At 38.2% G+C, this 25944-nt stretch overlaps 2 protein-coding genes across 2 annotated transcripts; one reads left to right on the top strand and one right to left on the bottom strand.

The window, feature by feature from the left end:
• Positions 1–6: 6 nt before the first annotated feature.
• Positions 7–3975, bottom strand: LOC139818856 (TBC domain-containing protein kinase-like protein). Its single transcript, XM_071787856.1, has 13 exons — positions 3834–3975; positions 3214–3701; positions 2888–3137; positions 2571–2799; positions 2204–2478; positions 1967–2113; positions 1607–1889; positions 1360–1537; positions 1089–1295; positions 749–1008; positions 551–678; positions 315–477; positions 7–250 (listed from the first exon to the last, which is right to left on the bottom strand). The coding sequence occupies exons 2-13, from the start codon at positions 3416–3418 to the stop codon at positions 143–145; spliced, it is 2433 nt and encodes an 810-aa protein (XP_071643957.1). The 5' UTR covers positions 3419–3701; positions 3834–3975; the 3' UTR covers positions 7–142.
• Positions 3976–5641: 1666 nt separating this feature from the next.
• Zir (dedicator of cytokinesis) lies at positions 5642–15112 on the top strand. Its single transcript, XM_071787841.1, has 20 exons — positions 5642–5790; positions 6573–6753; positions 6845–7023; positions 7111–7252; positions 7324–7527; positions 7611–7802; positions 7876–8100; positions 8181–8455; positions 8517–8832; positions 8913–9218; positions 9299–9504; positions 9593–11356; positions 11445–11572; positions 11645–11907; positions 11977–12236; positions 12556–12990; positions 13081–13433; positions 13529–13731; positions 13809–14128; positions 14206–15112. The coding sequence occupies exons 2-20, from the start codon at positions 6613–6615 to the stop codon at positions 14258–14260; spliced, it is 5967 nt and encodes a 1988-aa protein (XP_071643942.1). The 5' UTR covers positions 5642–5790; positions 6573–6612; the 3' UTR covers positions 14261–15112.
• Positions 15113–25944: the final 10832 nt, after the last annotated feature.

The following is a 25944-nucleotide window of genomic DNA, read 5'->3' as shown; positions in this document are numbered from 1 at the left end:
ACATGATACAATAAAACCTTTTATAACAAAATTATACAAGATCGTTAAACATGTTTTACAGGTTATATAACATTAGTTTTACTGTATCGATGAATAAATCTGCTGAGTATTATATGTATAGTTATTCAATTACGTAATTCAATTAGCGTGCAGGTACTATGATATTCGGAGACTTGGAGCGCAACGCGTTAATTCCACCTTGTAGAGAACAGACTCCCACGACATTGCATTTTACCAGAAAGTCTGCAAACTGTTAGAAAATACATTAGCGTAAATCTCTTCTCTCACAATTTTCTTCTACACGACTTACTTACCAATGCATTGTTTTGATCGTGTGGTCCAATAATCACAACGACACTGCTTTTATTATCTATCAACGGTTTTGCGTGCGGCCCGAGTGTGTCGACGTGAGTTTGAGATAATTGCACACTTGTGAATGGAATGTTAATACTCCCGAGAATAGCACCTCTCTCGAATCTGTTAAAGATGGATTATTAGTTTAGGAAATAAATCCTCTGAGACAGAATTTTTTACTACAAACGAAACTTACTGTATATTACTGCGTACGTCAACCACTATGACTTTGTTCGGCGAGCTGTTATAGAGATTTAAAAAGTCGTCTACACTTATCCTTGGCATTTTTTCGGTTCCCGCTTCGGGTTCAATCCAGTTTGCATCCTGCGAAGTTCACAGAGTTTTATAATATGCTAATTGGTAATTAAATATCAAACATCAATTGACACTGTACCTTGGCTGTATTATATTGGTGTTTTCTGTACGTAATACTAGCGGGTGTGTTTTGATACATTGTCATGGAATCCTTAACGCATAATTCTATGTCAATCTCGGGCAGATCAGAAAACAGGAGAATACACTCGTTGAAACCTGACATTAGTAAGGGGTCTCGTAGTTGTTTCAATATCGCTAATCCAACCAAGAGAGGAAACGATGAGTCTCCTAGCAGTAGTTTATCCCATAGATGCAATATCTTATGTAACGGAAATACATCTAAAACATTAGTAATCTTTAGTATGATTATGGCGATTAATAATATGACGTACTAAAGGCGTATTAACAGCAAATCTTACGTGAAAACATTGTTAGGAACCATGGTATTGCGAAGAGTTCCGGTACAAAGTTTATGGACTTTAGATGATTCGCCAATTGAGGATCGTGGAACGCAATGATTTGGGAGAACTTGCCCAGGTATTCCTGTATCACCGCTGAGTTGTCTTTCAGGAAGAACTTATGGAGATATTTCGGTATGAAGGTCGACAGACACGCGAAAGCTCGAGCTAAAACCCAATTGGGTGATTAGGCGTGAAATTAAGGAACACAAGTGTGCGTTGGTTACCATACCTTCGTTATTAAAATTTAGATAAAGGAACGGTGCTGTTAGTGAATCGAGCCCTTGCCAATAGACGTAATGTGGATTATTTCTGACCCACGCCTTTAGCAATCTTTGCAGTCGTTCGTGCCCGGCACCAGACGACAGTAATTCGCTATATTGATGACATCTCGGTATATCCACCTCTATCTAACAAGTTAGTAGCGGAATGTATTTATATGTCGAGCGTCATATTACAGCGTTATATAGCGATTATACCTGTCGATCAGTATGCGTTGGCGTTTCCTTATCAATCATGTCATAACGCTTCCGAATGTCGCCGGTGATACCGAGCAAAGCTGCCCACACGGCACCTCTAACCGGAGGCGGTATATCCTTGTGCGCTTCCTCGATAATCGCCTCCTGAGTGAGTGGATAAGCCTGCAGAAGTCTATCAAACAGGACAAGCCTGTAAAATTGATATTCCGTATCGCGCTCCCTTATGATTAATGGCAACTGACACGCAGCATTCGTTAGATCTTCCTGTGCCTGAACTCGCATTCTGTAACGTCAAATTTTTATAATAATTTTATAATATCGAGATAAATATAGGACGAGAATAAAAGTGAATGTACTGACTGATTTGTCAACCAAGGATAGTTTGCTATGTATGGGATGTGAGCTAAACGCTGGCGAAGAGTCTCCATAGGAACTTTTACGACCCTCACGTCGAGTAGACTAGCGGTGTCCCTCTGGCCAAACATTTGGCCCAGTAGTATGACTAAACTGAAACAGAAATTTTAAATATTCGATATAATCCTATTGAACGATCTGTATCAATAATTATTATACATTACAGGTATGTTTGAAAATTACTTTGGAATAGACAAGATAGGCGGTCTCGATCTGATGAGACTCTGCCTTTTTAGATCCACAGTAATATCTCCGCCGGCCAATTGCCACAAATAATATAACTCATCCATTTTTCTAACAATAACATTCTTATAGAGATTTTCTCCCTTCTCCTGCGTATTTCTCGTTAAGTGTTCCGCGAATATCGGCAGTTCCAGCAATTCTTCTGGCGTCTTGCGCTTAGTAGAATGAATTTGCAGACACGAATCTACGAATTCCTTCAGCTCTTTTGGTAACTTCTGCATGATATAAAGATACAATGTTATAAAATATATGCCATCATAATGTAAACAGCTTGTAATGCATGACAGATAAATTCTGAAATTCATACTTCATAAACGTGGAAACAATTGTTTTCCCTGGCAAGACGTTCGAATATGCTGGTATCACACAATATTAAGCTCAGAACTTTCCTCAAGCACTGGGACAATTTTACGCCAGGCCAGACGGGCTGCCCTAACAGTTGCTCCGCTATAATCATTCCCAGGGACCAGGAATCTATCTTAACACCACTTGGACTAGGAGTCAGAAATACCTCCGGTGCCGTATACTTCGGAGAACTGGAAAGAAGAATTTCATTTGAGATTTTACAACAAGCTCGTAAATCTATCAATATCTACATCAGTAAAGGAGAATATTTGAAAATACCCAATTGGGAAAGACACATTCTTCCCTCCGTCTGTCATGTAATACAATCCGTAATTGTACAACTGAACATCACCGTTTTTCTTAATCAATATATTATCTGGACTCAAGTGCCTATGCACCAGATCTAATTCGTTCATGTGCCGTAGCGCTAAGAGACTCTGAAAGGATATCTTGACGATCTCCTCTGCACTTAGGTCATGTCTGGTGCTCAACGGATCTCCACTGTATTCCGTAACGACCACAATCCTCTCTACAAAAATAATTTGCGCAAAACAATTATACGGTCAAGCAGACAAACTTATTCGCAGTTGTCAAAAAGGACTCACCGTGCTTGCTTCTAATTATATCGAGATACGGGGAGAGATGGGGATGGTAGACGGTCTTTAAAAACTGCGCCTTCCCGTAGATGGTTATCGAATTCGGCGTGAGCGGCAGACCGTTGCTGCCGCATACCTCCACCGGGTGACTTTGCGCGAAGAAAGTCATGCCACCCAAACATCGTTCCTCGTTCTCCAAGAGTGCGGGACACATGGCGTACGTCGTGTACGTGAAATTCTATAAATCTCTCTCCGATCATACGAGCCGACTCCGCCGTTCTGACTCGAATTTCCTGCCGCTCGTCATTATTGCCGCTCTCCTTATGACATACCCGATGCCCGCCTACCCATTGCTTACACTTTACAGCTGATTGAGCTGATGCCATTTAACAGAACACGCACATAGAAGCAGTGCACAAGTATTTCGTATAGGAACGGTGCCGATTGGTATTATCATATTACAATATGATAAGAACGGCGAGTCATCGATTGTGATGCTGCAAATTTAATATTAGATTTATTTAATATTAGATTCATCAAATAACTGTAAAAAGACTGATAATTTCTTATAAAAATTAAGGTAAAGGTACCAATACCCGGACACTTAAGCATAGGAAATGTACCAATACCTGGACACGTATCTGTGTCTGGATACCTTTAAAAAAACATAAATATATGAAAATAAACGTTTGGATATTATAACTTAAGTTTCATACTACAAGAAAAAATACTTTTATCTTTGATTTTAATACGCGTTAAGCTGGATTTTCACGAGCCGCTGAAACCGACCGTTCGAGCGACAAAACGGATCACGTGACGACGTTTGTACCATACAAACGATACAAACGTCGTCACGTGATCCGTTTTGTCGCTCGAACGGTCGGTTTCAGCGGCTCGTGAAAATCCAGCTTTATACTTATAAATAATAAAGGTGTCCGGAGATATAGGTACATGTCCGGGTATTGGTACCTTTACCTTACTCACATTTTTTTGCTCTTAGAGTTATAACAACGTATTTTCTGAGATTTTTTGTGATTTTTGTTGCAATATGTAAATATGATTTAATTAAGACACACATATATGTGTATATTTTTATTTTTTTAAACTATATATGTAGTATACTTAAATAATAGAAAAATTAAACTAATAATTAATTATAAATTAATTGTCGCGGTAATTCTATAAAATGTTAAAGTTGCGTATCATATGACGGTAAGAATCCCGAGAAGAGCGATCAAGTCGCTAGTATAGGCACAGTATAAGTAAGAACAGTAGGTTCACTCCGTGTCGGATCTATTGTTCTTCGTGGCAAACGTCCGCCATGATGTTGATTGCCTGATCGTGTTTTATTTGAACCGCTTACTATAGAAATCGCTTGATAATTATATATAAGAAGTAAAAAAAAATATAAGAAATATATTAATTAAATATTCGAAGCAAAAATGTCACAACACACGCACATAAGTAAAAAATACATGCGCGCTTTATTTGAATAATAGAAACCGCTTGTGATAATTATATAAGAAATAAAAAAAATATAAGAAATATATCATACATATTAATTAAATATTCGAAACAAAAATAATGTCACGACACATTTTATTCATGTATATTTTATTCATTTTATTTATGTATTAATTTTTTTATGTATTTATTTATTTATTATTTTATTACATAATATTCAAATAGCATATTTTTATTACTGTATTTATATATGCAATGTATCGGCGCGTATTGTATTTGTATTTATTAAAAAATTTTTTTTAAATAAAATTATAATACCATGAGTAATAAAAGTGGTTATCGATATGTATTTAAAGATTGTGGGATCAAAGAAAACTATTCTGATTTCCGAAAGATTCAGAAAGGTACGTATTCATTATAACAAATACATGAATACATAAATACGTTAAATACACATAAATACATAAATACATTAACATATTAATACATAAATAAACATGCTATTCGTATATTATGTAATAAGATACAAAATAAATAAATACATTTGAAAAAATTAATACATAAATATATTAATACATTAATATATTTAATGCATTCAAGTCTTAATTATATTAATGTATTAATATATATATTTTATGTATTTTTTATGTATTTTTTTATGTAATTTTTTTTATTGTATTTATTGAGTACCTATATATCTTATTACATAATATACAAATAGCATATTTATTTATGTATTCATGTATTTGTCATAATGAATACGTACCTTATTTCTGAATCTTTCGGAAATCGGAATAAAGTTTCCTTTGATCCTACAATCTTTAAATACACATAGATAACCTCTTTTATTACTCATTATAATTTTTGTTTAAAATTTTTTTTAAATAAATACAAATACAATACAACTGACGCGCCGATGTATCTAACCAAATGAACTGTCAAATGACAGCCGCCATGTTATTGATTGCGCGAATCGCCATATTCATTTACCAACTTCTTAGAGGAGTGAACCTACTGTTCTTACTTATACTGTGCTCGAGCCTCGAGGAAGGTTTTGGAAGACAGTGAATTCTTGCAGGCGATTTTAATTCGCAGTCCCGTTCTCAATGAATTCAGATTAACGTAAGTAATTGCTCGATATAACAAGTACACATTCTCATCCCGATATCTCGTTATTTATACTCGTGTTTATACTTTTTCTGCCCCATTTCCGAGCTACTCTCACAACTATGAATATTAATCATTATTTTCTAATTTTCCCGTTGTTTTTATTTGTTGTAATGTCCTTTTAAATACATTAATTCAGCACGCAATTATTTCTGAGTGAAGTGATTGATCGACAAGTTTGACATGTACAAAAATGATGTAAGTTTAAAGATACTGTGTGTATTGTGTATGTTGCTTTATTGCAAACGAAATCAAATTTGCATAATAAGAAGGAAATAAATATGTGATACATTAATAATTAATATTATAACAAACAGATATGGACAGATATAAATATGACAAAACTACAGATGGTTCTGGCTTTTAAATCCAAATTAATTAATGATTTATATCTGTTTTGGTTACTGTAAATTTCGTATGATATCGTGGTTTACTCGTTTTAATAAATAAAGGAAAATTCTTTTACGATAATCCAGTTGTTATGCTAATTATGAACGGTCTCTTACAATTTAATATTAACTGGACAAGCTCTTATATGTATACATGATCAATCGCTTTGTAAAGCTCGGACGTTAGGTTGAAATTAAAACGAAAACAACACTACATACGTCGCTTTGTCATGAGAATGTAAATAAAGAATGTAAATAGAGAACATAAATAGAGAATATAAATTCAACTGAGAAGTACTGAGAACATATAAGCACGACTAAGTATTATTTCGATATGGCATTTAACAGTTACAGAATCTCGTCGGATTAATTTGCTGGGACATTTATAATGTCTTCGGTCCAGCGTGCATTTGCTCACAAGTTAAGCAAACAGCATGCCGCCGATGTGAGGCGGCAAATTGCCACTTCTACTTCTTATTCTCGTGATTTATCCAAGAGCGGTAGCAGTGTATCAGGATTTTCTTCCACGGTATGCAGTCTTCTTGGAAAACTGGCATATAAAAAGATTGCCAATAAACAAAAAATCTTGGAGTAAATTAATATTTAATCCTTATATGCAGATGTCCCTGTGCGAGGTATTAGAACCACTTGATTACGAGGAATTCTTGGGACAGCATCAGTCAGTGCTGGACCGTGATCCTTTAAAACCAATACTAGATTTTCCACCGGGAGACGTCGAATTGAGAGTCGTAAAGAGAAAGATTCGAACAGAGGAGCCAGTAGTACCGCACGAATCAATGTAAGAAAATATTCGAAACGCTATTAATTACAATACAGTTATTTAAAACTTGCCATCCATTTTTCATTTTGATCATTTGGCTTTCAGTGATACCGTGTCGCCTTATGTGAAAAGATGCATTGAGAGTTTTACTTCAGACTGGGTCGTAATACATCGTAAATACAAAGGTAGAATCTCACCTATCGCCCGAGACAGATTGCTTCAGGATACACCTAGACAAGATTTCGAGGTATCTAGTGCTGGAGATAAAATTAATTTACTTGTGATAAGCAGGAAGTGAAAGCGATTTATCTTAATTAGGTAGATCAAGAAGATGCAAATGGCTGTGTATCACCGAACGAGGAGGATGATTTGTCCAATTCCGGAGATACTCCGAGAGGATCTTGGGCAAGTCTGGATTTGCGGCATTCGCAACATGACCCTCTTCTGCCGAGTTTGTTAGATCGTGTTTGCCTCGAAACGATCGATCAGATGAACGAGCAGAAAAGATTGGAGGATCGACAGGTACAGGATTATAAAGCGGCAAGTTTGTCCGTTTTATTTTGATTAAAATTATTTGACTAAATATTTAAATATTTATTTTTCAGGAAGCCTTGTTCCCGCTTTACGCTCCTCCGACTTCTCCTGACGATGAGTGGCAAGAAATCAGCGTTGCCCCGGAACCTACAGAACCTTTTGCTCATAAAATTCTCGTAAAATGTCTGCAATTAAAGTTAGAACTAGAAGTGGAGCCAATATTCGCCAGTCTCGCATTATACGATGCCAGAGAAAAGAAAAAGGTATGATATTTTTTATCATTGAAATTACAACTTTAAGAATACATAATGCTAATTACAAATTGTTATATTTCAGGTGTCCGAAAATTTCTACGTCGATATGAATTCAGAGGGCTTGAAAAGAATGCTTGGAGGACACATCGCTTATAGCGATGCAAGTACCTTAGCTAGAAGTTGCGTTTTGAGTATCAATAAACCCAGTCCCGATTTGTTTCTTGTCGTACGGCTCGAGAAAGTATTGCAGGGCGATATATCGGAGTGTGCCGAACCATATTTACGCGAAGATAAAAATAAAGATAAGGTAATAAAATGTTAAAATAAAATACTGATGCATTCAAAATGGCAATTTCTCATATTATTGTCTTATTTATTTCCGTATAGGTCAGAGCTGCCGCCGCTGCTGCGTGCGAACGCCTAGGTCGTTATAGAATGCCTCTCGCGTGGACTGCAATTCATCTGTCTGGTGTAATCGGAGGCGGTGGTGATACGGATAGCACTGGCAGTGCTGGATCTTTAGACAGAAAGTCGGGCGGTCTGGAACAGTGGCGAAAGAAAGTGGAACCGCCGACGCGACGTGGTTCGCTAGAAAGACGGAGTTCGGATAAAAGACGTAGTTGGTCGCCGGACGATTTTGCCAATTGCCTCGATAGCTTTAGGTTCGTATAATGCTCCATTTTCCTATTGAAAGGCTTAACTAACATCTTGATATTCTTATAGGCCCATTACTTTAACAGTCTCGAGCTTCTTCAAGCAGGAAAGCGAACGACTTCGCGATGAAGATCTTTATAAGCTTTTGGTTGAACTACGAAGACCTGGTTCCAACTTGAAACGATTAAAATGCTTACCAGGGATATTGAAATTGGATCTCAGTCCCAGACCCGAAGAGCTACCGAGGTGTCTTGATCCCGACCTTAGAAGATTAGTTCCATATCCGGATGAAAAGAATCGACCGGTTAAGGAGATACTCGAGTTTCCAAGCGAAGTTGTTTCGCCCGATTTAACGTATCGTAATCTCCTATATCTTTATCCCAAGGTGCATATCGAATAAAATTGTACGATCAATTATTTCTTATTAATTCTACGACATGAGAAATTATATTTTATTATGCGTAGGAAGCAAACTTCAGCTCCAGAACTGGCTCAGCCCGTAATATCGCTGTAAGAATTCAGCTTATGGGAGGTGAGCAAGAAGCCGACGCGCTTACAGCTATCTTCGGCAGATCATCGTGTCCTGAGATGACGCACGAATATTTTACTTCCGTATCATACCACAACAAGAATCCGAATTTTTACGACGAAATCAAGATGAGACTACCCGCGGATTTAAGTGCAAAACATCACTTATTGTTCACTTTCTATCATATTAGTTGCCAGAAGAAAGCAGAGCAACCAAACGTCGAAACGGCGGTCGCATATACAGTAAATTTCAATCAGTAATTAATAAAATTAGGACTTGGTAATTTGATTGATAAACTAAATATGTAAAATTTTATTTGTAGTGGCTACCGCTTCTAAGAGATGGTCATCTCCAATCAGGCGAATTCAGTTTGCCTGCTATGCTAGATCCGCCACCCGCAAATTATTCCTACATTGCACCCGATGTTCTTTTGCCAGGCACTCGATGGGTGGATGCTCATCGAGGGGTCTTCACTGTTATATTGGAGCCTGTTTCCAGCGTTCATCCGCAAGACAAATATATTGACAGGTAATAATGTATTATTTTTTTCCTTTGTGGGAATAAAAAACGAATAAAAAGATATGTAATAATTTTTTAAATAATTTCCATATTACAGATTTTTATCATTATGCGGCTTTTTGGAAACCGGTCAAGTTCCGCCTCGTATCGGCGAAGCGGGCATGGAATCAGAATTAAAATCAGCTCTTCTCGAATTAGCGCGTGCCTCACATTCCGCCTTGGTGCGATCACTTCCACAATTACTGGATCAATTACTGTGTCTTCTAGTGCGACCGCCAACATTACCGTCTCAATCGTTGAACGTTGCCGCCACCATCTTCGAGGCTCTGGGACTGCTCGTACGAAATATCACCAATTTACCGGATGGTCAATTAGACGCGCATGGAAGACACGCGCTATTGGCCACCTACATCGCGTATCAATGCTCTTTGCCGAGCATGACTCACAACGGGGGCGTCGTGCGAGCACAGAGCAATCCCGATCTGCCTCTGGAAGATCTGGAGATGGAGATCCACTCGCGGGGATTGGACAGAACCGCGTCGATGCGACAGGAATCCCCCTCGATCAACAGTCATCCCACCAGAAGACTTCTACACGAGGAACTTGCCTTGCACTGGGTTGTATCCACCGGTCAGGCACGCGAACTGGCGATAACTCATTCCTGGTTCTTCCTGGAGCTGATAATGCGCTCCATGGTTGTCACGCTGTCTGAGATGGCGTCCTTGGAGGCACTGCGAAAAATTAGATTCTCACCGCAGTTCTGCGACGATGTCGCGACGCTCACCGCTGCGTTAACGTCCGAGGTGATATCGCGCTGCGGCAAGGAAATCCGCGTGGCGTCCAACTTGATATCGAGCCTTGGCAATTTCTTATCCGACCTGCTATCCGTGATGGACAGAGGATTCGTGCTGTCGCTCGTTCGCGCCGCCTGTTGCTCGCTGTCGGATGCGTCAATGCATATTCCCGACTCCGCAGCGTTATTCGCTCTGAAACTCGATCTCGTGAGAACGGTGTGCTCGCACGAGCACTATGTAGCATTGAATCTTCCCTTTGGCACTGGTTATACGTCGGGATCGGCTCCGGCATCGCCCAGTCCATCGACTGGCAGCTCAGGCAGTCTGATATCCACTCTCGTGCCCGGGGATAGAACCCGGTTTTCGGAACTCAGTCAAGAATTCAGGCAGCAGCACTTCCTGGTCGGCATCGTTCTGTCAGATCTGGCAAACACCTTGGAGATACCAAATCCGATGCTACAGAATAAAGCTATTGGGACCGTTCGACATCTTATGAGCTGCCACGATGCTGATCTGCGATATTCCGATCCTGCGGCGAAGGCTAGAGTTGCCGCGCTCTATCTGCCGTTACTTAGTATCTTGATGGATGCCTTACCCCAGCTTTATCATTGGGACTCCAAAGACAAAAGCGTTTATCCGGATGAATCCGGATCGATCACGCAATCGGTAGCATTGGCTATTGCTGGCGGAATGTCGGCGGACACCGCGGGCAATCAGTGCCGTGTATCTCTGAGTTCCGAAGCTACTCGACATTTATTAATGTGTGCCTTATGGGTGCTGAAGGGATTAGAACGAACCGCTCTAGCACAGTGGTGTTCCGAACTCAGCGCGAGACGTATTCTGAGCTTGCTGCAAGTACTGAATATCGCCACCGCAGCTTTCGAGTACAAGGGCAAGAAAGCACTTAAAAGATTGCCACCTCAAGCAACGGCCACCAGCGATATTAGATCGCGACTGGAAGATGTGATTCTCGGTCAGGGAAGTGCCAGGAGCGAAATGATGCTGCGAAGAAAGGAGAGAGTGACCGGAGACAAATTGAGATGGCGCAAAGATCAAATGCCTTACAGGTACAAATATTATTATATTATTTTAATTTTAATTTTAATTTTAATTTTAATTGAAGTCATGATTATATAAATATATTGATTCTTCAAGATCTTGCGAACAACCGGAAGGAAGAGCTGTGGAACAAGACGCTCATATAGAAGGAGCCTTAGCGGCTGAGGCTTCTCTTGTCGTATTAGATACCTTAGAATCCGTAGTTCAAGCTGACGGCGGTGGAGGTATTCGTCGACTTTTTATTTCACTACTTAAATATGACAAGATAGATGAATTAAACGTTTGAAATTACTTAGGTGCGGTTGTCGGTGCGGTATTGAAAGTGTTACTAAGAGCGTTGGCTAGAAACCAAAGTACATCGGTGCTTCAGCACATGTTCAATACACAGCGGGCTTTAGTCTTCAAGTATCACAGCGCATTGTTCGACGAGGAAAGCGAGCGCTGCGGGGATTTATGCTTAACATTGCTCACTCGATGCAGCTCGCCCTTAAGCGCTATTAGAAGTCACGCAGCTGCAAGCCTGTATCTGCTGATGCGACAGAATTTCGAAATTGGGAATGTAAGCTGTCATGAGATCTCATGATGTTGTGAACTATGAAGCCTTGTTTTAATCTTACATTCTTCACAGAACTTTGCGCGCGTCAAGATGCAAGTCACAACGTCCTTATCTGCTCTTGTTGGAAGAGGAAGAGCACCTAGCGAGGGTGCGTTACGTAGGGCCTTGAAAACGGTGCTGGTATACGCCGAGAGAGATACGGAGCTTTCAGACACGAGCTTTCCTGAACAAGTGAAGGATCTACTATTCAATCTTCATATGATCCTCTCTGATACTGTTAAGATGAAGGAATTCCAAGAGGATCCTGAAATGCTCTTGGATCTAATGTATAGGTAAGATTTCTGAATCTCAGCAAACAATTTGACTTAAACACTTCGAGTGCCAAGCACATTTCGAGCGTGATCTCTGCGGGGCCCAAGAGTGAATTTTTGATAGTTTTGTTTTAAATATATATATTCAATGCACTGTAAAAATAAGGTTTTATTCAATATATTTATAAGTAACGAAATCTTTTCTACTTGAGTGAATAAAATCGTCACCCATAGGTGGGTGATAGGGCCCCTGCGAGAACTTATGCGTCACTCAGATCTGAGTGACGTGGTATTCAAAGTAAACATAACGAGCTAAGGGATGTATCTAAATTTTGTTTAGAATCGCCAAGGGCTATCAAGGATCGCCTGATCTTCGTCTGACTTGGCTCGCAAATATGGCGCAGCAGCACATGGAAAGGAAAAATCATACGGAAGCAGCAATGTGTTTGGTGCACAGTGCCGCTCTGGTAGCGGAATATCTTCATCTACTCGAACCTGGTGGCGGCGGTCGGCCCGTAGGAGCCGTTGCTTTGAACGCCGTAACACCGAACGCTTTAGAGGAGAGCGCCGTCGGCGATGACGTACTGGCCAGAAGGGAAGAAGGACTTTGCTTAGGCCCCGATTTTTCAGAAAGTGGATTGGCGGGTTTATTGGAGCACGCGGCTAGCTCTTTTCACGCAGCTGGAATGTACGAAGCTATTCCTGACGTCTATAGGGTGTTGCTACCTATAGCAGAAGCTGCACATGACTACAAGAAATTAGCTAACATTCACGGGTAAGAAAATTTAAATTATTTAATATGATATGGAGGGCGCATCTTTTTCAAATTTACTGCATAAGATATTATTTCGGAACTTTTTTTTAGTAAACTTCACGAGGCATATACGCGTGTGGAACAATTGGCTGGCAAGCGTGTCTTCGGGACGTACTTCAGAGTTGGTTTCTATGGCGCCAGATTCGGCGATCTCGCCGGCGAAGAGTTCGTTTACAAAGAGCCAACTTTAACAAAACTCCCGGAAATATTCTCGAGACTCGAGAACTTTTATGCCGAGAGATTCGGCGCGGAGAATATAGTTATAATAAAGGATTCGAATCCTGTGGATCCTAGCAAACTGGAACCGGACAAAGCTTACGTACAGATCACTTACGTGGAGCCGTACTTCGAAGCACACGAGCTTAGACACAGACCTACAGTTTTCCATCGGAATTTCAACATAAGTGAGTATTGATTTAGACAAAATATTATTTTGTGATAACAGTAATTAATTATACAGTAATTAACAATTTGTTTCGATAATGGCTTTTGTTTTCAGAACGATTTGTTTATGCGACACCTTTTACTCCTGGTGGCAAAGCTCACGGTGAATTACGTGAACAGTGTAAACGGAAGACTATATTAACGGTGGCGACACATTTCCCATATCTGAAAACCAGAATTCGAGTTGTGGCTCGAAAACAGATAGTCCTGAGTCCCATCGAAGTGGCAATTGAAGACATACAGAAGAAGACTGCCGAGGTATTGATCGATTTCTCACATCTTAATATTTTTACAGTACCTACACATGTAATACATTTTTATGTAATCTTAATTAGGTGGCTGCTGCAACCGCTCAAGAACCACCTGACGCAAAGATGCTGCAAATGGTCCTTCAAGGTTGCATTGGCACGACGGTTAATCAAGGACCCGCTGAAGTAGCGGTCGTGTTTCTTTCGGGTTTGCGCGAACAAAATGCGCAGCCGACCAGATTGCAGCACAAGCTTCGTTTGTGTTTCAAAGATTTCCAGAAAAAGTGTCTCGACGCTTTGCGGCGCAATAAGAATCTGATTGGTCCCGATCAGCGGGATTACCAGCGGGAGCTGGAGAGAAATTATCAGAGATTGACCGAGAGATTGGCACCTCTCATTGCTTGGAGGTAAGAAGTTTTAATTAAAAAGATACATATTTTCAAGTTTATCACATTAAAGAAATTTTTGTTATGCTGTTACGTAGTGGACCGTCCTTAATTAATCAGCAAGCTGTATCGTCGACTCCTCCGCGCTGGTAGGGAAATGAAACACTGCCATAGAAGCTTACCAAAGACTAATGTATCCAATTATTAATCGCGTGTATTGTCATATAGCTAATTCTACTTTTAATCACTATTGTGAAGAATATACGTACGTTGAATTCTTGTTTTATAACAGGATTGAAAAAATTCCAAGTTATTTATAAAATAAATATATATTTAGTCAAAAGAATTATATGAGTTATATTGTTTATAATTTATATGAGTTTTATATATACATGTAATGAGTTATTAGATAAATCGACCTTTGTGGAAAAAGGAATAAAATAAGGATAGCATTATAAAAAATTGTCGGATTTCCAAATTTGTTAACACTAAACGATCAAACGTTTTTAGAACAAGGATTCAACGTAATTTATTTATGTAATTGATATTTTCATACTTATAAGCACTTAAGTATTACGATACGTTGTGACCATCACATTAAATGGATTTACATAGATATGGCCGGGCATTTATATTTAGAATTTGTATTTTTTTATAACTGATAAATCTATTTTTGAAAAAATCAATTTTTTATGGTAGATTTCCCCCAAAGAGTTTTATCGATGATTTATGACTCAAATGAATTTTGTGTATGCAATTTATGTGTACGAAATTTAGTTAATTTAATGAAATTTGGTTTTAAATCATCTGGCGTCTGTACAATATCTTGATGATTAAATTCAAGATGTCTCTCTAGATGTTGATAGATATTAGCTCATAATCACATAAAAAATCCGAGAAGGAGAGAGAGAGAGAGAGAGAAAGAGAGAGAGAGAGAGAGATGTCTAATTATTACATATATTTTATAACTTTTTGGTATTAATAAATTTTTGAATTTCAACATAAGTGATCAACATAAGTTTCTTTCTTATTAAACACACACATCCCAGATAATTTTTGATATATTTTACGAATATATACTATTATATTTGACTCGAATAATTTAACATTTATAAGACTAATATTTTAGATATTTACCCCTGATAAGAACTACTTGGGCCGGCATCACTTGTCTCGTACGAATCCAGCTCTAATTCTTCTTTAATAACTGCAGCTTGTGGTTCACTGTAATTAGAATTATAAAATCATGTGTATGTGAATATTAATCAATTTAAATTAATAAAACATGACATAAACTTGTTCAAATAATATTATTTGACTCGAATAATTAGAACATTTATAAGACTAATATTTTAGATATTTACCCCTGATAAGAATAACTTGGGCCGGCACCACTTGTCTCTTACGAATCCAGATCTAATTCTTCTTTAATAACTGCAGCTTGTGGTTCACTGTAATTAGAATTATAAAATCATGTGTATGTGAATATTAATCAATTTAAATTAACAAAACATGACATAAACTTGTTCAAATAATATTGATAAACAATAAGTAGTGGAACGTGAAAGTATTCATTTATTTTAACGTGTATGGCTGGCACGTGCACAACCGAAGTTGTGGCCGCTCTTGTAATTTAATATGAAAAAAACTATAATATCTATTCATTATTTCTCCAACTAAAGGCTGTTTCTCTACACTCAAAATCGTTTTTCTTTCGAGAGAGAAGTTGGTTATTGATGAAATACTTAAAGGGTGGCAGTGTGGTCTTGTGGTAAAGCGCCAGACTCGTATAACTCCGAGAAACCGGGTTCGAGTCCACCTGATCGCAGGAATTTTTATATTCCAAACTGCACCTCCCGTACGAATGGGGCTCGTGCGGAGAAACTGGGCTATCTTTCGGAGGAGACATTAAATTTGAAATTGGTCGTCAAGCTTGGGGAGCTTGGGAGTTTTGGTAAATTTAGTGCGTGTGACGCCTAAGTTGTAGTGTCTATACTCCTGTTTTTATAATTATAAAACTATGATCTGAGAAATGGTTCAAATATCGACGGTCCTCCTATTCACTCGGCATGTTATGTTGCTGGAATATTGAAATATTCGGAAATGTATATTGTCGGGATTTTCATCCCATAATATCAATTCTGTCACAAAATCAAAACACTCTTGTTCTAACACGGTTGATAAAGATTCTGGAACTTTAATTATTTTACCCGAGAAATATAAGTCCGGATGACAAGACTATCATCTAAAAGCAACACAAAAATCATTATTTTTAATGCAAACAAAAATTGCACATATCGCGTTCTATGTTGATTGCAAATTCGTAAGAGGGAATTTGCTTGAAGAAAATCACAAAATTTCCTCGAGCGTATAATTGAAACAAACTACCGCGAACTAAATAGACGATTGGAAATGTAGAACCAGAGTGCTAGCCGCAATGTGTACCGTCAGGATACATGTTACTCCTTACACGTAGCCGCGAATACGTGTAAAGCATAGACAGAGAAACGCTCGACGACAAATATTTAAACGCATGCAGAAGCAATGGTTACACGATGACAAGCGAGGTGTAGTCTTGACGCGTGATTGCAGAGTTCAGAGTCAATGTCTGTGTATACAATGTGCGGGCAGAGATGATATTTTTAAAGGATATATTGAGATCGCTCGCAAATTGAGATTTGCATACAAAGGTCCATAGAATGCGAATGATCCATGATAATTAATTACGCGCGTCCGTGCGCTGCTTTCAGAAGGAACAATATATTATTATATTTAAGATACCGAAAGTGTTTATTCTAATGTACCTTTAATATCTTAAATTAATAAATATCTATATATTGATATAACTAAAATTGATAAATACTTGAATTATAAAAATTTATAAATATAAAAAATATTTATCGATTCTTGTTAAAATGAAATAATACTACTTTATATGCTGCATCATCATTCCCACGCTCTCTCATATCTATAATCCTTTCATTACGGTGAAAATATTTTTTTCGCGAATTGTAATTGAAGCAAACAGTTACATATACATATATTGTATACAGTGCCGGTCAAAAGCACGGCATCATCTCTGAAAATATAGAAAATCAAAAACGTATGTTGCGTATTTTGGATAGTTTCACAAGCGACGCAAACGAGATATAGATCTCTGATTTTTTTACAATGCCATGGATTCTTGGGAAGCAGGTAGGATGAACCGTCGCATACTTTTAATTTGATAGACTTTATTTAACTCGATTGCGAGCTACGTCTCGCATTGATGTCGGAAGCGAAAGTAATTAGCGAGAGAGATCTAAGTGGTATTTAAGCATCAATCAGGATCGATAGGTCATCAATAACGACATCTCTCATTCCGACAATAGTCAAATTCTCACGATAATAGCCCGAAAATTAGATTTATCATTTAGACCGTTACTGGGTAATGTGATATAAATGAACTAAGACGATAATACGAAACAACGCAATTAAATCATTGAGATCTTTGTTTTTTCTCAAAGTATTCCTATCGAAGCATGAAATAACAGTACCAAAATAAAATTTTATAATATTTATATATGTATTTAAGTCTTTCTTCATTAAAGTAAAAATTCTCTTTGCTCAGACGTATTAGTTAATTACTCAATAACTATCTCGAATTTTGCACAAAAAAAATGGTAGATTTTTCTCGTCAGTACTCTGAGTAAAATAAAGGACTGTTAAAAAATACTTTGGGGCCCACGATTATAATAATCAAATTATTTGGATATCGTAACCCTAATTAACATTTTGATTAGTGCCCCTTAAGTGAAAATTATCTTTGCGTAACTGGATATCAACAGAATTAATTGAAAGAATTGACTAGTATAATTTAAAAATCTTTGAAATAGATAGAATTAGCTAATTACGATTTTTAGTAACGCGTAATCGTGGGCTCCAAAGTAGCTTATAACCGTCTTTATTTTTCCTAGAGTACAAGAATGGCTTTTGTCTACATTACTTAATAAGTTGTCAAAGAATAACTATTAACATCATGAGAGAAGTTACGTTTTTTTTCCTTTTAATTCATCGAATTTCTCTTCTACTTCAATGGCACTACAGCTCAAGATCAAGCCATGGCCTTCTGAAGTTTGGCCTTCATCGAGGCCACTTCTAGTTTCTTATAACAATTATTTTTTTAACGGGACAGGTTGTTAGCCTAGCGCCTCAAACCTCCAACCTTGGAGGACCAGTCTTCAAATATAGAGAGCTCGTGGCAAGAGATACTCTCTCGGTGTGTTGCCGAGAAGTGGCGATCGAATAAAAACCGACGGATTTTTGATCGAATTTGAACCTTGATCTTCGGCTCATTAGAGCAGCGCACATCTTTCTGCGCCATTTTAATCACCACATGTTTCCATACGCGATACGATACTTTTGACTGGTACTGTATACACATACATGTATACGATACACGTATACTTGTATACGAGAGAGAAAAACAGAGAACGAGAAAGAGGAGAGCGCATTCTTTTTTACAGCTTAATTCCTTGATGACGAGCACGTAATAATCGCTCGTATTTCTCGCGCCGCGCTCTTTATTCATCTCGTTTCACAATCGTAAAAATTGCGGATGGTATTCATGCGTTGCAAATGAAGTAACAAGCGCTCCATCGGAAACCATTTAGGTATCGCTCGAACGACCGCACTTCTCTGAAATACCAAGAATAATAGTCCATCGAAAATCAATTACCGGCCCCTAGCGTTCTTTTCTACGCCGTTTAAAGAATCGCATTCATTATTCCCGCGCCAAGGGGATCGCGCGACGAAATTTGATGATCATTCAAATTCTCTCGGCATCATCGATCTTGAGAACGCTGTACCTAACTTCATTGAATTAAAATCTTTTCTATGCAAATAAGAGAACAACTCTGTCGCAATCGTCGCTGAAAATTATAATGATAAACGCCAAGCAAATTATCCCCTATACATTTACGTTTCTTCCACGCACCACTCCAATAACTTCATAAAACTGATTGTGAGCCAGTGCCACGAGAATCTGCGTGTAACAAAAGTCATCGTCTACACGATGAATATGTCTCGTATACGATCTACCCCGAGAACTCGTATTTCGCTATTTATTGCCAATCCTCACGGCGACGCGCTTCTGCACGACGAGCAAGCTTTACAATCGCGGCTCCTCTCTCCCCTCCTCTCCTTGCTTTTCCTGTCCACGCACGTACGCGAAATGCCAATAAAGAGAAGACCGCACGATCTCAGCATGTGACTACGCGATTTAAGCGTTCCACGTCAATCCACGTGAGCCTTACGAGGCTATCTCCCGAAACAAGCTTCCGATAGTTCCGATACAACTGAGAACACTCGTCACGTCTTGATATCTTTTCGCTGACACGTGTATATGTTTATGACTTATGAAAGAGAGATGATAAAAGCGTTTTAAATCCCCCTGACTTCACAGATGACGTGTACTCGAGATCCATACGTCAACAAACACCTCACATTTATTTCTCTATATAAATAAATTTCATATATAGTTGTATGAGATGTAAGATTATTTCATTGTATTATGCTCTTCGTCAACAAATAGCGGTTTTTTTCCAAATTACGTTTGAATATTATAACTGTCTTAGATCTTATCTGTTTTAAAACTGTAAGTTATAAAATTGTTATTCTTGTATTCTTCTTGTCAGCATTTTATTCTGTGCCATTTGCCAACGTTATAATTATAATTATACTATGTGTACTCTAAAGAGACCTCTCCAAATTCCATTTATACATAAATAAATAAATGCATAACTCAAATATAACGTAATATGTATAATTGCTCCGTAAAATATTTGCCAATGCGATAGTGCCTCGCAATTTATCGGACGTTTCTTCAAAAATTATCCACCGGGAAACGAGGATTCTCTGATTGTGAGCTCACAAGCTTACGGAGAAATCTCAGCTTTTCAGCATGCTTCGTTTCAAATCGCTACAACATTCTCGAGCCGAGATCCGAGATATCGGCGATCGCGATCCCGCGCGGCGGAGCGGAGCGCGGAGGATGATCAGCTGATTGTGATCACGTGCTGTCTGAGAATCCCGACCTACCTTTACCACGCGCACGTTCCCTGACCTACCTCTATGCGTTTTCTTAATAAACGCGCTGCGGCATCTTCGAACCGTCATAACTCCATAGAAAATAATCGTAGAGACGTGAAACAAAAGCAGATTGTCTCAAATATTTATCCTGTATATATCCATATTTGTTAAAAGTTATTCCATTACGATACGATTGATTTAATCGCATACTTCGCAAATAAGAGAATTTCCAATATTTTATATGAAATAATATTGTATGAAAGATGATAATCCTTGAAATAATGGGAAATCTAATAAAAATTAATATTTCAATGAAAAATAATATTCCACCGAGAGAGCAATTTTTATAGAAAATTTTTTATAAAATGTAATAAAGTTTCTTATGTGTCTCCATGTCGTTTTGTTCAATGTCTCTGTAATGCTCTTTCGAAAATTCGAACGCGGCACAGGGAGATCATCTCGTCGATAAAAGCTTAAGGTGTCGAGATTGCGAAATATCATCGCGACTTTTAGGAATCCGTAATGTCGACGCAGGACTACAGTTCTGCTATTGCAGGTTTAATATTATAAGCTTGGATTATGGTCGACGAACTTTGTCGGCGAGCGCATTGCTCGTGGGGGAACCGGAGGGGAGGGAGGTGGAGGGGGGAGTGAGATCTACCGAAGTTTTCGCGAAAAAGCTCATCGCGGCTATCCTTCGCGCCGCGATTCACGAGATTACGGGAGAAGACCGCGGCGGCGAGTGCACAAAGAGGGGCCCGCGAGGGACGAGTCGAGTCGCAAACGAGCAGACGCTCGTCTGAGGAAACTCCTCGTCATCGCGCGGAAGACAACACGGAGAAAATTACTCTCCGCCGGTCGCGTTGTTAGAAAAGTAATTAACGCATTCGCCCAGGGAGAGAGAGAGATGAGGAAAAGGGGCAGCCGATCATACCGGTATCATGCCGGGAACTTTGCTAATTTCGCGCACTCGGCAGTGCGTAATCAAAACGGGTACCACCTGAGAACATAAAAATGCATTTCCGCTAAAGCCTCTTTTCCGTGCTACACGGCTGTAAAGTTGCCTAATTACCTGTGTAGGTAAAGTGTCTTTTCCAATACTCCAGTTATAAAAATCTTTCAAAATTTCGTCGACCTCCCCTCGTTTACACAATGCGCAATTTTATTCCTGTTTTCAATAATTAAACTTATATCATCGTCCAGAGATTTTATAGATAATCCATATTGTTCAAGGTTCTTTTCTAAAAAATTTATCTGTTTTATTTCTTTTTTTGTTAAACAGTCACTTTTCAATTTGGATAAGGTTATTCGTCGTGCCCGCGTAGTTTCCAGCGGTATGTCTTCAAATACAAATTTGTTAATTAGTTTTCTTATTTCTCGTGCGTCCTCGTAATACTAATATCAACATTATACATACCAAATTTTATAAGCGTAAGCGTAATTTATTATCATTTGCATATCAAAAGCAATTCGTGTTGTACTTGGACATTTGTTTAGCAGCCTTTATGTTTACATCTGGCAATAAGAGACGCCAAAGTAACAGTATATCAATAGTGAGCAACACCCCAGCGAAATCTTTTCATTTCAATTCGCCATTTCGCTGAATTTCTCTTCACAAGAGACTAATTAAGAATCAAAATTACTCTATGTTTTTATTTTTTTTTATGCAACCACACATTCTTGTAGAGCAATTGCTTTTGCAGCCACAACCGGACTTTTCAATAGGACTCGTTGCTATAGACGTTGTTGCCTCTGGAGTTTTAGGTCTTAAATTATACGGCGATGGAGACCTTGTTGCAACATTTTTTGAGCTGGGCAACATTTTGCTACATTGTCGAGCAAAATACGACGCTTGGCGACTGATAACAAAGTCTCGGCGGCCTCGGTACTCGGTCTTCTTCTTCTTCTTCTTCGGTTTATGGCCTATGAGCTATACAACTCTTAATATGGCCTAATTTGGTTTTATATACCAAATTTTGAATCAATTAATTTTAAGTCAAGTATGCTAGATAAATCAAACATCAAAGTATTATACACACTGTCTTTTTAACTTTGAGACAAGTCGACAATGTAATTATATGTACCAAGTGTGCACTTTGGATGGCTGTAAGTTTTTAAATATTGGTCGTAGCGCTTCGGGTCATGAGAGTCATCGATAGAACTTTTTGGGGGACTATCAGAACTCCCACTAGAATTGCGGATTTTTGAAAATTAGTGCAACTTTGAAATTATGGGCTTCACTTTATCACCGATTTTTAGGATTATTTGAACGGAACTCTGGCTAAAACTTATAGGGAACTCTAAAACTTATCATAATCTTTCCGAATCTACCTAAAAAATCTAAAAAATTGATTTTTTTCAAAAATGAGAGACGGCGTGAAGTTAGCATTCCCATTTTTTAAATGGTGTTTTCGTCACTTTAAATGACGGAACTCTTTCTAAAGTCGATAGAAAACTCGAGAGCTCTTGCTGGGGCACCCAGAACTCGAATAAATTTTTTCAAAATTTGAAAAAGTGGGGCTAACTTCACAGACGTAATATTTCTTTCGTATCCCTCGACTGTATCGAACGCAATGTAGAATGATGTATAAAGGTCGTTGTACATATTAGTCGCAAGCAGCTAATTGCATGAACACAAGCAGTACTATACTTCCGGTCGTAAATAGCAATTGCAAGGTGTAATCAAATCCAAAATTTGCGTCTCTGCCATCATCTTCATGAACGTTCGCGTTCAGAGAGATTCATCTTTATTCCATTCTATAAATCACTCATTATTAAAATAAAATTTACTAACTTATCAATATCTTTGCGAGTTACAATAAAACACGAAACGAACGAGCAAGCGAAATAGACAACGGAGCTCGATCCTCATATTGCCTGTCACAAATCGCAGAGACGCAAATTTTGGATTTGGTCAAACTTGTGATTGCTATTTGCGACTACGTTACGACCGGAAATAGTAATACTGCTTGCGAAGAAAACAATACTACTTGCTTGTACTACTAGCAGCTCTGCTTGCTTAGGACATGTTGATAACAACATTTTTACAACAGTTATCTTCTTTGATTGGCTGTGACTTACGACTGCAATGTAAAAGCTCAAATTCCTCTTGCGACTTGCAACAATATGGATTGCTCGCGACTAATGTAGAACGACCTTCGCACTCGATTTGTAAAACGAAAATTTATAAAAGATAACGCGCGTATTTTGTGTTATATATATATGCATACCTATATATATGTTTATTTAAAATAAGCTGAAAAACATTTTTCCTACGATTTGTAAGATAGAAACCGTCACACGTTTACAGCACTTTAGGTCTCAAGTAAAATGCACTTTTGTATTTCTAGAAAAACATAAGAAATATAGACGAATTTTGTACACGATCAGCTTGTGTTTCGAAGGATGAGAGAGGAAGGAAGTAGGCGAATGTCTGTCTTCATTCAATCAATGGACCCCTGAACAATCCGTTTACGATCCTCCAGGCTGTCTCCCTCCGCCTATTCATCATCCATTTTTTCCCTCATATCATTTTCGAATAACTACTTCATTTTATTGCCAGTTACATGATTCGATTTCCGGATTATCGAGAATCACCCTCCTGGCTTGACCTCTCTATTTTTTTGTTAAAAAATAAAAGTTTATGCGAACCAAATATATATGTCTTCGTTTTTTTTTCCAAGACTATACTGAAATCGGAATCGATTCCGAAAAATCTTTTCCTCTCTCTTCTCCATTATTTCTCATCCCCGAAATTCAGCGTAATGCCCGAGAACTGATATTACAAGTCTCGAAAAGCGATGCATGTCGTTCGATGTGCTCAAAATCACGTGCATCGAACGGGACGAAACGGCGTAGCGATACAGACATAAATGTGGATACATCGAATGTCTTGACTCTCGACCAGAGAGAAAAAGGAGAGGAAGACCGAATAAAATGTCTTAAAATGTCGTAACGGAGGCGAGAAAGGCTTCCATATTGGAGGTCTCAGATAAAAGGTTTACCTTTGAACTCGGGATGAGACTTCTCGAAGGATTTTCTCGAGGAAAACTTTGATCGCGTTAAGAGATTTCCTTCGGGGTACCAGCGAGACCGCGTCGCGGAAAATTCTTCTCGAAGTATTCTCTCGCGATGCGGAATCGTGCGAAGGGGAGGAGAAAGGAGTGATACGGAGGAAAAGGCCGATATATAGGGATGCGGGAGGACGGGGGGAAGGGGCAACGGTGCGAGGTACGCGGGGGCAAAAAGTATCGTTCGAAATTTCCACCCCCGCCTCGCGTTTCTCTCCGGCGGCTGCCTTGTTTATATTGTCCACGGTCCATTTAACTCTCGAATGCGCCGACAATTCTCCCCTATTCCCGTCCCATTTCGCGCTCGCACTCCTGTTGCGTGCCTTCCCCGCTTTCTCGCCTATTTGGTAATCAATTTTTTTACCCCCGCGGTTGCGCGAGAGGAGTTGCCGCACTTTTTATCACCGTTAATCATCGTTATCCTTCCCCGTTGACCTTTTTCCTCGCCAGGCACAACAGGATTTTGATGCTCGTTCTTATGCTCGCGCGATTAGACTATTGTTTTCTGAAGAGAATATTTATATTGTAATATATATAAGAGAGAGAGAGGGCGAGAGGAGGGAAGAAAGAGAGAGAAAACTAATGAGGATTTCAATCCGCAATTTTGTTCAATTTTAGAAGATTTATAGAATTTTTGCTAAGTGTAAGAGTAGATAGTAGATATACGAAGAGATATACATTTTTGTGCAAGTTTGCGGAAATCGTAAATTACAATTTATATAGTTAATCTTAAATCATAAGGTATATAAGAACAGACCGATGTTAAAGCGAGAGTTATAATTTATAATATATAAGAAAGTAAATTTAATACAATAATAAGTACAAATTTATACGTTGTGATATTAAGGCTTAGATCCTCTTTAATGTATACAATAATGAAAATGTAGTAATAATCTTAACCCTCAGTTACCTCACCTGGGTCTGAGAGACCCTGCACATTGTTAAAACGTGCAGGGTTTTTAAAACATTCATAAAACCCTTGTATCTTTTTTTAGCCAGGACTACATCAATTAAAAAGAAAAAAATTAAGTTTTTTGCTTTTCCAGAAAAACGCGTCTTCCTTTTTTTTAAAATAACATTTACATTTTTTAACTTGGAATAATCTAATTTGCACAGTCTTGTAGATCTTTAAAAGACGCATCGATTAAAAAAAAAAAAGACTTCAAATTGATGCATTTGTCTTGAAGATACAAGCTGGAGAAAACGGCAGGGGTCTCTCAGAGCTTGGTGAGGTAATATCGGGGTGTAAAAACGTAAGGTAACTGAGGGTTAAAAAGACGAGTCATCAACCATGCGTATACAATAATGGAAACGTAATCATACTGTTTTTATCTATTGACTTGTTTTTACTTATTAACTAGTTTGTTTGATTTGTATTTATTTCGCTTTGTAATTAAGTCTAAGCCTTTGACTGTTAGGTAAGTGAGTTTCACTTTATTATTTAACACCTGTGAGTTACAAATCCGGTTGGTTAATTTCTTTGGTCTTTTTTCTTTTATTTAAAACAGTCAATTTTGTGATATGGCTCGTGGATTAGTTGATCTTTCTTAACCAACTGCGTGGTTAATTATTTGTTTTAAGAATATGACTACATTTCCGTTATTGTATATATATATATATATATATATATATATATATATGGCTGATGACTCGATTTAAGATTATTATCGCATCTTTATTATTGTATACACTAACGAG

This window comes from Temnothorax longispinosus, chromosome 9 (genome assembly GCF_030848805.1).
Source record: "Temnothorax longispinosus isolate EJ_2023e chromosome 9, Tlon_JGU_v1, whole genome shotgun sequence".
Taxonomy (NCBI): domain Eukaryota; kingdom Metazoa; phylum Arthropoda; class Insecta; order Hymenoptera; family Formicidae; genus Temnothorax; species Temnothorax longispinosus.
Note: the sequence above shows the minus strand (reverse complement) of the source record. Positions and strands in the feature narration are given on the sequence as shown.